The following is a 14,723-nucleotide window of genomic DNA, read 5'->3' on the forward strand; positions in this document are numbered from 1 at the left end:
TGTTACAATAGGCTACTAATCATTTCCCCTATCTCTAAACATTTTTCCCCATCTCAATTCAACCAAAATGTCAGCTCCCCTAAAATATTCCCTATATGCAAATCTTAAAATGTCCCCTGTTGTATTCTGAATAAATTGCAAGATAACATGTACCTTTTGCAATCTAGCTTCAAATATGGAAACAAATGGAGAATCCCCAAATTCCCAAATATAATTTTCTATGTTCTAGAAAACTTAATCTGGATCAACATGGCATACACCATGCTTTCCTACATCGAGTCTAGACCTTCACTTTTATCATGTTCTTAGTCTGGAATTTTTTCTTATGCTTCAACTACTTAAGTCCTAGCTGTCATTTCAAACCTGAACCTTGATGTCACCTTCTTTCCAATGCCATCTTGGATCATCTGGGCTTGGAGTGTCCTCCCTTCTTTGCAGTCACGTTTGTTTTTTAAGCCTATGTTCATGCTGCCTTACATTGCAAAGATGGTTCAATATCAGTAAAGGGGGTGGGTTTTTGCTCCTTTACCAGACCAGAGACTCTGAAAACAGGGGCCATGCCTTCTGAAGCTGTTCTTTCTGGCAGTGTTTGGCATTCCATAGAGTTGATAAATCAATGGTTCCCAAATACTTCCATTCAGAGGACCCCATTTTAACAAAAAAAGTTTTTAAGTTTACTCTAGAAGTTCACATGCCAAACTGTTTGGCTCTGATGATTTTCTTAAACCATGTGTTCATGTCCCAATAAGAAACCCAGCACAACCAGAACCTCAGAAGCCCCCTAGTACCCCCTCTGAGGAGTCGATCTTACTTTATTAATTTAGCCTCCCCCCCAACCTCAGCCCCCACCTTCCCCAACTTGTGGGATCTTAAATTCCCCCACCAGAAATCAAACAGGGTACTGGGCAGTGAAAGTGTGAACTCCTAACCACTGGATTGCCTGAGTTCCCTGAAGGCTCTACTTTAACGTATTACATATGATACTTGTAGATTTGGTATAATAGTAAGAATATGTATTTGTAATCTCTTTATCCAATCAGCCCATCTTAAAGGAGATCAGTCCTGGGTGTTCATTGGAAGGACTGATGTTGAAGCTGAAACTCCAATACTTTGGCCACCTGATGCCAAGAGCTGACTCATTTGAAAAGACCCTGATGCTGGGAAAGATTGAGGGCAGGAGGAGATGGGGACAACAGAAGATGAGATGGTTGGATGGCATCACCGACTCGATGGACATGGGTTTTGGTGGACTCCGGGAGTTGATGATGGACACGGAGGCCTGGCATGCTGCGGTTCATGGAGTCGGATACGACTGAGCGAATGAACTTGAACTGAACTGAACTGAATCTCTTTATAGTATCTCGGTTCCATCAGTCCTCTTCCCTCAAACAAGCATGCGTAGTGGTGTATTTTTGTAAACAAGTGCACGGAAACATGAACTTACATCTTTAGTGGCAAAGGTATGTTAATGTCAAACTGTCCAAAGGAATTACTGATCCTTCATTTCAAAAATCGGGATTACACATGCTGCCCTAGAGCGCCGCCTTAACGCACTCGGACTCATTTCCTAATACTCATCATGGCCGCATGCGCGGCTATAAGCAACATGGCAGCTTTGCCAGACACCAACAGGGCAACCACAGCCTCAACGCACCCGGAAGCGCGAAAGAGCGCGTGTAGAAAACATATCCGCTACTATGCCAGCACTTATGGTGGCTCTCATTTCAGCTTCAAAGGGAGAGCGAAACCGGAAGTGATTTTCCCTCCATAGCATCGGCTGGGATCTCTTTCCGGCTAGCCTTGGGGTGTCCGCGTGAGAGTTAGGCAATTTCTTGGAGCCAGAGGTGGGAAGCGCTAGTCCGCCGTGCCTAGTTGGAGACGTGGCCGGGCCACGAGACTGAAATGTCGGACACGTGGAGCTCTATCCAGGCCCACAAAAAGCAGCTGGACTCACTGCGGGAGAGGCTGCAGCGGAGGCGGAAGCAGGACTCGGGGCACTTGGGTGAGGCGCGGGGTTGTTGGGGCCGATGCTTAGCTAGAGAGGGCTGGAGGGAACCCTGGAGGAAAGAGCTCCCGAGTTGGTGCCTTTCCTCAAACGTCTGTTTCTATAACGCTTCATACATTGGTTCCGGTTCTCTTCCCCCTCAGCAGCACAGATGCTTCATCTTCTGCAGGTAGTCGGTTTCTTCTCACCCTGGGCTCTGATTCCTCCAGTTCTCTTTCCCAGGTCGGAAGCTCCCTTCCCATCTCCGCGTCCCCCCATCTCGTTGACTCTTCTTAAGTCTACGAGAGCGTCCCGTTTGCTAGACCTTTCAGCCCCTATCCCTTGAAGCAGCAAGTCCCTTTTTATGATTAACTCCCTTGGCACTTTGTTTTTCCCTTGGTTATAGCAATTGCTTTGATTGGTCATTTCTTTGCGACTCTGGGCACCGTGAGAACAAGTACCGAGCCTTTATATCCACAGTGCCCAGTTCAGTGGCCCTCACAGAGTTGTCACTCGATGTTGCTAAATGAGTAGAGGAAGTGGCATTCGTTTAGCCGTTTACACACCGAGCAGGAATCTGAAAACATTTGTTTTGAAACTTTTTCTCCCCTCCTATTGACCCGTGTCACAGTCTTAAAACTTGAAGGAACTTCAAAAGATTGTCTACCCATATCACATCCCCTACACAAGCCCTGAATTATCTAAGGCAAATCAGTTAAAGATCTACAAGGTAGTGAATACATACCTCTCTTGTGGCAGCTTGCACTGTTTTATCAGTATACTCGAGTCCATTTCTAAAACTTGTGTTGAAGTATATTAGGTCTATGCACTTGTATTCTGGCCCTTGAAACTAAAAGATGCCTTGGCAGGACTCTTACACCATAGTAAGTGGACATCTATCGAGTATCTACATGAGTCTAGTTAGACAGAAATTAGACAGTGTCCCTGCCCTCAAGGAGTTTGAAATTTAGTTGGGAATAAAGGAAAGGTCAGAAATACACGATGATATGTGTAAAATGCGAAATGAATTAATTCCACAATTAGCACAGTGAAGGTAGAACTAACAAGAGTCAGTCTAGTCAGTGAAGGCATCATGGAAGAGTTGACACTTGGAATTTGGTCTCAGTGGCTATATAGGACTTAGATAACTAAAGAGATGGTAAGAGGGCAGAGTAAGTAGAGGAAGAATTGCAAGTCATATTATCAAGGATTAATTAATAGAAATTCCGCTTCACTTTTCCATGGTATTAACCAGACTTTGTGCTGTATGCAAATCCAACGACTAAAGTCTGGGTATTTCATCAGGGTCCTTACTAAGCATGTTTAATAATTTTGAAAGCAAGATCTATTCTCCCTTGAACTTAAATATTCTTTTGGGGATATAAATATCTCTTGATTTGTACATCCACTTAATAAAATATGGTTAAGACTTTTAGTATAGCCACTTCATGATATAATTAAGATTCCTGTAAAATTATTTCTGGGTTTGTGATTAAACATATATTACCTCCTAGCCCAGAGCTTTGACGGGCCTATTTGGTCTTTAGGGGATAGGTAGAGAGGAAACACACAAATTAAGTCAGCCAGCCTATCACTGTTCTTCCATTCAGTTATTTTGGTTATTCCAAAGAATATGTTTCCTTAAGGGTCAGGATTCTTAGGAAAACATTGTAAAACACTCTCTTAACCAGTTTGTCATGTAAGATATAACCAAAGGCTATAGGAAAATTCAGATCGTTTAGTTATTTTCTCACAGGAAATAAAAATGTTCTCACCACATCTATGTTTTTATAGGGTTACTGAAATCTCATAATTATTTACTGCTGAGCTCAATATTAAAAGACAAGGATATTTAAATAAATAAAATGTATCCATGTCATTAATAAATGCAAAATATTATGAGCAAAGAATCTCTGGGAGACCTTTGTTAGCTTGGCATTTTTAAGGTATAACTTTAAAGAAAATTGTGGTGAAAGTACACATACCATAAAATACCATCTAACCATTTTAAAATGTATAGTTGATAGTGTGATGTATATTCACATTGTTGTGCAACCAATCTCCAAAATTCTTTTGTCTTGCAAAACTGAAACTCACTATTCTCCCTTCATCCCAGTCCCTGGCAACCCCCATTCTACTTTGTTTCTGTGAGTTTGACTACTCCAGATACCTTGTGAAAATGGAATCATGAAGTATTTGACTGATTTCCTTTAGCACATCCTCAAGGTTCATCCATGTTGTAGCACGTGTCATAATTTCCTTCCTTTTTAAAGCTGCATAATATTCCATTGTATGTATATACCACATTTTCCTTACCCATTTATCCTTTGGTGGATACTTGAGGGTTGCTTCCACATTTTGGCTATTGTGAATAATGCTGCTGTGAACACGGGTGTACAGGTTATCTCTTTAAGATTCTGTTTTCAACTTTTTTGGACATATAACAGAAGTGGAATTGCTGGAGCATATGGTAATTCTGTTTTCAATTTTCTTAGGAACTGCCACACTGTTTTCCATAGAATAAAGTAGATTTTTGAAATGAGGCTTATTACTTTCAATAGATGTTTTTTTCATTAATTGAAACAAAATAAACTTGGCGTAGCTTAGCACATAGTAAATATGTGAACTGCTCAATGTATTTCATCAATGGAATTGAAGATGTGAATATGGATACTGACATATTTTAGAGGTTAGCAAGTTCATAGTCTGGCCATATTTTTATGTCTTCAAGCTAGTATTTTATCTTCAATTGAGCTCTTAAAACTCAAGTATTAAATATTCCTTTGCTGAGCCCAACACATTACATTTTTCATTAGATTAGAAGTGGAGAATCAACATAGTTACCAGCATAATGGAAGTGCTCAATAAATGTACTGAATTAATAACTGAATGAATACTTTCTGAAGGAGTTGAAACTCTGGGATTCCTAATTATTTTCTGCCCATAACCCATTTTAAGAATGATAAAGTGTTGGAGTCTTTCCCCCAAATTTGTGTATCTGTGCACAAATTTGTGTTTGACTTCAGGGAATTCAGAGTGGCTCAAGGCCATCTATAAATGACAGTTACATTAATCAGCTGTTAAATTTTGTTCAAAATATTAAATGTGAGCCTCCTCCTCCCAGTAACCTTAAAAGAGGTATTTTCAGCTCCATGTCCTGAATGTAATGAAAAGAATACTGCCAGGAAGTGTTACTAACATAAGGATTCATAACCAGAATCACAGAACTGTATTAAAACAAGTACTGGTCAAATTGTCAAAAAGAAAAAAAAAGTTTGTATCCAATTCTAGGGATTGAAAATATATATTAAAGTGGTTCTTTATCATAGAGTTTTTGCTGTAAGAAAAAGTCATTAAACTCAAAGAATGTATAAATTTAGTTACCAGAGAAAGCAAAAACTGTAAGAGGAAATATTTATATTACAGTATTTGTAGTATCACTAGTTGAATTATAAAAAGTACATTTTCAACTTAATGACATTAACATCGGAACAAAGTCAGTGCTTTTCCTCACTGAGATAATGTCTGCTAGGGTGTTGAAAGTTTACATGAAAAAACGTGTAGTATATTTTAGAAACAGCAGATAACATTTGAATGAAAAGTTTGATAAACTATTTAGTTGGTAGAAAATGAACATCTAACCAAACATATAACCAGCATTAACATCTAACGAAATTTATACATTGTTATTTTAGGAGATGTAATAATGTCAAGTAGGTTGCTTTATTCTTTGAACTGTTAGATTCTGGACTTCATTTAAAATAAATTCCATCGACAAAATGTTTATCATGGAAATAATGTGGTATTATTGCATATTTAAGCCAAGCATCTCAAGAACCATTGTGGCAAAAAGGAAAGTAATGTGACAGTGAATAAGTACGTTCCTGAACAGAATTTGGGTTAGATTACATTAACAAGAACGAAACACTGATTGAAATTATGGAAAATGCTTACTATTTACTTTAATCAGTGACAACACTTAAGTCAGATGGGCAAGAAACAAGCAAAATATGCCAATTTAAGAGGTAATAGGTCTCCACAGAAGACATGCAAATGACCAACAGGTGTCTGAAAACTTGTTCAACATCACTAACCTTCAGGGGAATGCAAATCATAACCATAACAACGTATCACCTCAAACTTATTGTTAAAAAAAGAGAACACGTGTTAGCAAGAAAAGGGAATCCTGATTCATCGATAGTGGGAATGTGAATTGGTATAGCCACTATGGAAAACAGCATGGATGTTCCTCAGTAAGTGAAAAAATAGAGTTACCATATGATCCAGCAGTTTCACTTTTAGGAATTCAAAGGATTTGAAATGGGAATTTCAAAGAGATACCTGCACATCCACGCTCATTGTAGCATTACTTATGTTCATGTACAGCCAAAATATGGAAACAACCTGAACATCCATGGATGGGTAAGTGGATAAAGAAAACATGAAATATCCATGCAATGGGATATTTTACAGCCAAAAGAAGAAGGAAATCATGCCATTTGTGACAGCATGGGTGGATCTGGAGGACATGATGATGACTGAACTAAGTCAGACGCAAATACTGTATGGTTTCACTTACATTGTATTTGACATGTGGAATCTAACATAGTCAAAGTCATCGAAGTAGAGTGGTGACTGCCAAGGCCTAGGGAAGGGGAAAAATGGAGAGGTGATAGTAAAAGGGTACAGGATCTCAGTTATGCAAGATAAATAAGTTCTGGAGATCTCATACAGTGTATAGTACCTATGGTTAACAGTACTGTGTTGTGTACTTGACATTTTCTAAGGGGGTAGATCCTGTGTTAAGTGGTCTTACCAGATACACAAAAATAATAATAAAGGCAGCAGAAAGAAACTTTTGGGAAATGATAGATATGGTTATGGCCTTGGTGGTGGTGATGATTTAATGAGTGTATACTGTCTCCAAACTCACTGAGTTATATATGTTAAATTTATACAACTTTTTACATACTAATCATAATTAAGTGGTTAAAAAAAGACATAACAGAGATTGTCTATAGGGTGCTTAGCTCTTTATTAACAAAATAAAACATAGTAATGGCAAAAGAGTATTAATAGGTGCCTGGCAAATAAAGTTTAAATATAAAGGGGGGATATGGATAATTTATGTAGTTTATCTAAAATATTAAAAGTTTCAAAACTGCACAGCTCTTTCTATTATCAAATTATTTATTTGGCTGTGCTGCTGGGTCTTAGTTGTGGCACTTGGTATTTTCTGTCTTCCATGCGGCATGTTGCAATATGTGTGATCTTTAGTTGTGGCATGCAAACTCTTAGTTGCAGCATGTGGGATATAGTTCCCTGACCAAGGATCGAACCCAGGCCCCCTGCATTGTTAGCACAGAGTCTTAGCCGCTGGAGCACCATGGAAGTCCCTCAAACTCTTTAACATCTTATATAATTTGCTCCCTTTAGCATACATCATGAGTTAAAATGGTCAGTACATAATGTATAAAACTGTGCATGTAATGCCTGAAATCCTAATTTTAAAATACTTTGTATTTTTTCTGCAATAATAATAAGGTTCATCATTAATTGTGCTAGGTTAGGTTACTTAATGAAAGAAATTTTTGGTTTCGTCTGAAGAAATTTTAAATTTGACTGATTTTTTAAAAACCTCAGAGTTTGAAACTGGTGTAAATTATAATTGGGGTATTTTTAGCCTAGATTTATTAGAATCTCTCAGTTGCAAGGGACTTTAGTAGTTACCAATTCAATCCTATTCAGTATAAGAATTGCGCCTGTAGTCTTCCAAATAAGCTGAATAGTAATTGTCACTTAAATTTCTTACGTTATCTTTAGTTTAGATCACTTGCTCTCAGACTTTCCCATCCAGACCTTCAAAGTGCTTCTATGATTTCTATATGTATAACACCTCCTTGCCAAAACAAAACACGGAACTTGTTCTAGTCTGAGATTCAGCACAACATAAAAGAATCATCAGTGAGCCAGGTGAAAAAAATTCTGTCAATTATTTAACGTTTTCAGCTAGTATGAAATTGTGGAGTCTGTTTTCCACATAGGGTATAACTTATTTTCCTAAAATGTAACTGTTCAGTAAGGTGTTCAGTATGGTTTGACTCCATTTTCCTTGGAATTCTGAGCTAAATTTTTTGAAGCCAGTTCCATTAGAGTGGAAATTTCTAAGTAACCAAAATATCTGTAAATGTAAACTAGTGGCCACTTAGATAGTATTTAACAGAATTCCAATATAGATCCTGAATGTTTAATATTTCACTTGTATTTTAAATAAATAATCACAGATATTAGGCTTTCCCTAAGGTAATATTTTGTCCTAATTTGAGTTTCTTAAATGTTACTAAGGTTATGATGGCTACCCAGCTTGTGTAGTACTAGAGTAGGTTATAAGAATATAGTCAGGAACTATCATTGGTGACCAGGGCTTCAGCAGTTCTATAAAATTTTTGTGTTTGAGTTATAACCCCCAACACTGTCATTTTTTATACTCTCTGATGTCCAGTGGCCTTAATTCATTAAAACTCAAACTCAGTTCTTCAAAAAGATCTCATCACAGTTTAGGTTGTTGAAAATATTCTTGGCTTATAAATTCAGGTTGATTATATCAGTTGTCATTTAGCGTGACTGAAGGGAGGTGGTATGGACATTTAAATCTACCAAGCTGCTAATTTATTTCCTTTGAAGCAGAGCAAGGAATGAAATTAGGAAATACCTCTCACCCAACATAGAAAGGGTAAGCAGATCCCATAAAATTTATCTTGGCAAAGCAGTGAATGCTTGGGTGTGATTTAATAAAGGGTTCAGTTCAGTTCAGTCGCTCAGTTGTGTCCGACTCTTTGCAACCTCATGAATCGCAGCACGCCAGGCCTCCCTGTCCATCACCAACTCCCTGAGTTCACTCAAACTCATGTCCATCGAGTCGGTGATGCCATCCAGCCATCTCATCCTCTGTCGTCCCCTTCTCCTCCTGCCCCCAATCCCTCCCAGCATCAGGGTCTTTTCCAATGAGTTCAACTCTTCGCATGGGGTGGCCAAAGTATTGGAGTTTCAGCCTCAGCAGCAGTCCTTCCAATGAACACCCAGGACTGAGCTCCTTTAGAATGGACTGGTTGGATCTCCTTGCAGTCCAAGGGACTCTCAAGAGTCTTCTCCAACACCATGGTTCAAAAGCATCAATTCTTCGGCACTCAGCTTTCTTCACAGTCCAACTCTCACATCCATACATGACCACTGGATAAACCATAGCCTTGACTAGACAGACCTTGGTTGGCAAATAATGTCTCTCCTTTTGAATATGCTATCTAGGTTGGTCATAACTCTCCTTGCAAGGAGTAAGCGTCTTTTAATTTCATGGCTGCAGTCACCATCTGCAGTGATTTTGGAGCCCCCCAAAATAAAGTCTGACACTGTTTCCACTGTTTCCTCATCTATTTCCCATGAAGTGATGGGACCAGATGCCATGATCTTAGTTTTCTGAATGTTGAGCTTTAAGCCAACTTTTTCACTCTCCTCTTTCACTTTCATCAAGAGGTTTTTTAGTGATAAATCTGGTCAGAGAATTTTCTGCATGAAATGAAAGGACTGTGTTGTAAATGCTGGAAATCTTAATTCCTGAGGAATGTGTAGATTGACAGTGGTTGCCTTTTTTCATTTTCACGTCTCTTCACTCCTAGATCTTCGGAATCCAGAGGCAGCATTGTCTCCAACCTTCCGTAGCGACAGCCCAGTGCCTGCTGCACCCACTTCTGGTGGCCCTAAGCCCAGTACAGCTTCAACAATTCCTGAACTAGCTACAGATCCTGAATTAGAGAAGAAATTGCTACACCACCTCTCTGATCTGTCACTAACATTGCCCACTGATGCTGTGTCCATCCGTCTTGCCATCTCCACGGTAATAACATGCTAAGGTTGGGATCTGCCACTGTTTTTCATCAGTTTGTGGTCAGGCTCTTAACACCTTCCCTCCTGCCTTCCTTCCTTAGCCAGATGCCCCTGCCACTCAGGACGGGGTAGAAAGCCTCCTCCAGAAGTTTGCAGCCCAGGAGTTGATCGAAGTAAAACGAAGCCTCCTACAAGATGATGCACATCCCACTCTTGTGACCTATGCTGATCATTCCAAGCTCTCTGCCATGATGGGTGCTGTGGCAGAAAAGAAGGGCCCTGGGGAGGTAGCGGGGACTATTGCAGGGCAGAAGCGGCGTGCAGAGCAGGACTCCACCACAGCAGCTGCCTTTGCTAGCTCTTTGGCCTCTGGTCTGGCCTCTTCAGCATCAGAAGTAGCCAAGGAGCCAACCAAGAAATCAAGAAAACATGCTGCCTCAGATGTTGATCTGGAGATAGAGAGCCTTCTTAACCAACAGTCTACTAAGGAACAACAGAGCAAGAAGGTAGGGGTAGATGGAAGTGCTTTCACACTTTGAATTTTAGCATTGGTTGAGAATTTACCCCTAGGGGCAAAGAGCAGTTCTTAGAATTGAGGGTTTAGAGCAGTGGTTCTCAAATGAGGATGATATCACCCTCCCTCCTAACCCCCAGGGGACGTTTTGCAAAGTCTGGAGACGTTTTTGGTTGTCACAGCACAGGAGTGCTACAGACACCTATTGGGTAGAGAGGCACGGGATGCTGCAAAGCATCCTACAATCTTAGTAGGATAACCCACAAAGAATTATCTGGCCAAAACATCATCAGTGTACCAAATGCTGAGAACTTGATTTAGAGAATTTTTCTCACTGGGTCTGTTTGGAAGAATATTTCGGACCCACGTGAATTAGCCATTTCCTATTTCTAGCTGTATAAATTTGAACAGTTAATTTCTCTTGATGCTTAGTCTTCTCATTTGTGAGACTAGAGTGTCGCCTCCCACCTGTCCCTACCATCCACCAACCAACCAGTAAAGTGCTTATCAGCACTGTGTCTTGCTTCAGTAAGTATTAAATATAAGTGGTTTTGGTTGGAAAGAATGTTTTCCTGGGGAGGGGAGTTTAGCTTAATGCTTAGCAGCAGTAACTGGTCTTCATATATTTAAATTTCATCCCAAATACAGATTTGTGAGAAAGGACTAAATCCATGAAAAATCTCTTCTCCTGGGTTTTCTCTTATTAATGTAGTTTATTGGCCCCTCATAGGACATTGATTTCAAGTAGAATTTGCAGAGGTGGTTAAGAGCTAATTTTATCTACGAAGTCTTTCCAGACAGAGGTTTCTTCTATTACCCAGGTTAGTCAGGAGATCCTAGAGTTATTAAATACTACAACCGCCAAGGAACAGTCCATTGTTGAAAAGTTTCGTTCACGAGGTCGGGCTCAAGTTCAAGAGTTCTGTGACTATGGAACCAAGGAGGAGTGTATGAAAGCCAGTGATGCTGACCGGCCCTGTCGAAAGCTGCACTTCAGGTCTTTTGAGGGGAAGAGGGTTGGCTGGGTCTCCTAGAAGCAGTCATTTTTTAAGCACAGTCCTTCCACTCATTGGGATTGTCTTTAACACTGTTATTAAGTGCTTTTAATTCAGTTTGTCTAAGACTTCGAGATTCTGAAGGTACACTTTCAGAAGTAGTGTTCTATGGGAGGGAATACAGGCTGCATTCTCCAAAAGATGTGAGAGTGAAAAAAAATTGCTTTTTTCTTGCAATAGCACAATATCTCTGTCTTTGATCCCCAGTGAAAGTTAAAGTTCTCTAGAAGGACAGTCTTAGGAGAAACAAGAACCTGGCTTTAGGTCAGAGCTTTATTCCTGTCATAAGGAAGTTAAGTTTTTGCTCAGGAATTAAAAAACATTTCTTTAGTGTAAATTACAGATTTTAATATCACCTGCTTTCCTTATCTGAAAAATCTTGGAGGAAGCTCTGATGATAGTGAAAGACTGCAGATTTTGCAACAATTTAGAACTTGAACTGGGGGATCTAACTGGAACACCATCTTGATTCCAACTGTCCCTTACTATTTCCCTAGACGGATCATCAATAAACACACTGATGAGTCATTAGGAGACTGCTCTTTCCTTAACACATGTTTCCACATGGATACCTGCAAATATGTTCACTATGAAATTGATGCTTGCATGGATTCTGAGGCTCCTGGAAGCAAAGACCATACACCAAGCCAGGAGCTTGCCCTTACACAGAGCGTTGGAGGTGACTCCAATGCAGATCGACTCTTCCCACCTCAGGTACCTGTCTGCTCAGAAAACTTAACCTCAACTTAAGGACGTTTATCTCAGTAGAGCAGCTGTACATGTAGGAAAGCAAGGCATAGTCAGCAATCTCCCTTGCTGATTGGGAATGGAGCGGGATAGATAGCATACGAGGGAACAGGAAAATCCAATGGAAAAAGAGGGACTTGGGGCCATGAATCGGAGAGTGAAGGAAGGGAAGATGACCAAATACCACCTCATGCAGTGGATCTGTTGTGATATCCGCTACCTGGACGTCAGTATCTTGGGCAAGTTTGCAGTTGTGATGGCTGACCCACCCTGGGATATTCACATGGAGCTGCCCTATGGGACCCTGACAGATGATGAGATGCGCAGGCTCAACATACCAGTACTGCAGGATGATGGCTTTCTCTTCCTCTGGGTCACAGGCAGGTAATGCAGTTCAAAGATATGTAGGTATGGGCAGATATAGTACAGAGTGAGTACTGGGAGGGGATAAAATCTTGGGTTTTCCTAGCTCTATTAAACTTATGACTCAGTCAGCCTTTCTTACCTACTGAGATCTGATGCCTGTTTGTAACACAAATGATACCATGAATTCTGTTTAACTCTACATTTGTTTCTTGTGAAAGGTAAGACCATTGAGAATTTTGTCTTTTCATTCTTAGATCCATCCTCTTGCCCCAATGGTGTCTTGCATGTAAATGTTCACTGAATGTCTATTGAAAACAACACATATATCTTGAAGGGAGAAAAAATACTGGCATGGAAGTAGCTGTTTAACCCTTATTTCTTTCCAGGGCCATGGAGTTGGGCAGAGAATGTCTGAACCTCTGGGGGTAAGTAGCCATCACTGTTGTTTTCCTCTGAGGGAAATATGTAGTTGATAGGGTTTCCTCCTTCCAGAGTATTTTGTTGCCTCTGTAGAGTAGATGGTATCATCCTTAAACCGTGAAAGCCTGATTAAAGTTCTGATTCTTTTTCTTATATCCCACAGTTATGAGCGGGTAGATGAAATTATCTGGGTGAAGACAAATCAACTGCAGCGCATCATTCGAACAGGCCGTACAGGTCACTGGTTGAACCATGGGAAGGAACACTGCTTGGTGAGCAGCAGTGGGGCCCAGTACATTAGATGGAGCAAGAAATAGGAATTGTTTGATTTCTTATTGAGAAACAGTTCAAATACTGGGGCTTCATAAAACTTTCATAAATTTTTCATGATTCTGTTCTCTGGTGAGCAGGTTGGTGTCAAAGGAAATCCCCAAGGCTTCAACCAGGGTCTGGATTGTGATGTGATCGTAGCTGAGGTATGTGCTTTCCCCAGGCATCCAAAGAGCCACATTTTAAATCGGCTATTCTAGTTAGGTATATTCTTATCCCAGGTTTTCTCATTGGGATCATAAACATAAGTGGAAAGGGCTAGAATTGCGATCTTGGGTAACTTAAAAGTAGTTAGAGCTTTTATTTCCTAGGTTCGTTCCACTAGTCATAAACCAGATGAAATCTATGGCATGATTGAAAGACTGTCCCCTGGCACTCGCAAGATTGAGTTATTTGGACGACCACACAATGTGCAACCCAACTGGTAAGGAGACCAGAGAACATGCTAGCCCCCAAAGGCACACTGTTTATGGTCTAATATATGTTAGTAGAGCATCACCTCACATTCCACAAGTCTGTAAATGGGCTTCAGAGGATTTTTAAGCCACCAACATTCACTGGAAAACCAACAGGTTTTTAAGATTTAAACACTGCTCTTAAGGTCTCCACCCCTAAAGCTCTTCATTATTCTACTGGATGTACTGAATCTGCCCCCTGGTGGTTACCGAGAACCTATTTAATCTGTCAACAATATTAGTCTTTCATCCTGTAAGTAGAGCTTTAAAAGACAGGCTGCTAGCATGTCACTCATCCAGAGTAGTCACTGGCAGCAGCAACTTTGTGATGTAGGCCTGGTTAACTGTAAGCTATTAACCCTTAATTAGTACAGATCTAGCCTCTTTAACATCAGAATCTGCCCAATTTCTTCCCAGCCTTAGTACCATATACTATCTTTATAAAAGAATTGGCACAGATATTCAGATGCCTATTGAGATGATAGGCAGACTTAATGAGAAGAACACATCTTTTAACAGTATTAAGCCTTTAAATTCCAGGGTTTTTGGCTTGCCCCATCTTTCCCCTTGCTTCAGGATCACCCTTGGAAACCAACTGGATGGGATCCACCTACTAGACCCAGATGTGGTTGCCCGGTTCAAGCAAAGATATCCAGATGGTATCATCTCTAAACCTAAGAATCTATAGAAGTACTTCTGAACCTAAGCGTCCATAGCCATGGCTCTGCAGGCTGCACCTGAAGAGTAATATTTGTATAATAGTTTTTTTCCCCCTTATTTAAATAAAAGTTTGTATTGTAGTTGGGATTTCGAGGTCAAATTCTGGCTCTGCCACTCAAGAGTGTGTGATCTTGTGTAACTCAATTTAGTATGATTGCTTATAAGTGTAAACTGGGAATATTACCTGCCTTATTGGGTTGCTATAAGGCTTCAAACTAAATGCATGTGTGGGAAGCATCAAAATGTTCGTT

The 14,723-nt window shown here is 40.1% G+C and overlaps 1 protein-coding gene across 1 annotated transcript; it reads left to right on the forward strand.

Annotated features, from left to right (window-relative positions):
- Positions 1–1,760: 1,760 nt before the first annotated feature.
- On the forward strand, positions 1,761–14,552 carry METTL3 (methyltransferase 3, N6-adenosine-methyltransferase complex catalytic subunit). Its single transcript, XM_055435483.2, has 11 exons — positions 1,761–2,002; positions 9,658–9,875; positions 9,967–10,371; positions 11,201–11,376; positions 11,932–12,148; positions 12,378–12,565; positions 12,934–12,972; positions 13,131–13,239; positions 13,378–13,443; positions 13,609–13,721; positions 14,329–14,552. The coding sequence occupies exons 1-11, from the start codon at positions 1,903–1,905 to the stop codon at positions 14,438–14,440; spliced, it is 1,743 nt and encodes a 580-aa protein (XP_055291458.1). The 5' UTR covers positions 1,761–1,902; the 3' UTR covers positions 14,441–14,552.
- Positions 14,553–14,723: the final 171 nt, after the last annotated feature.

The sequence above is a fragment of the Moschus berezovskii genome, chromosome 9, assembly GCF_049115385.1.
Source record: "Moschus berezovskii isolate FMDL1 chromosome 9, NW_MosBer_1.0, whole genome shotgun sequence".
NCBI classification, from domain to species: Eukaryota; Metazoa; Chordata; class Mammalia; order Artiodactyla; family Moschidae; genus Moschus; species Moschus berezovskii.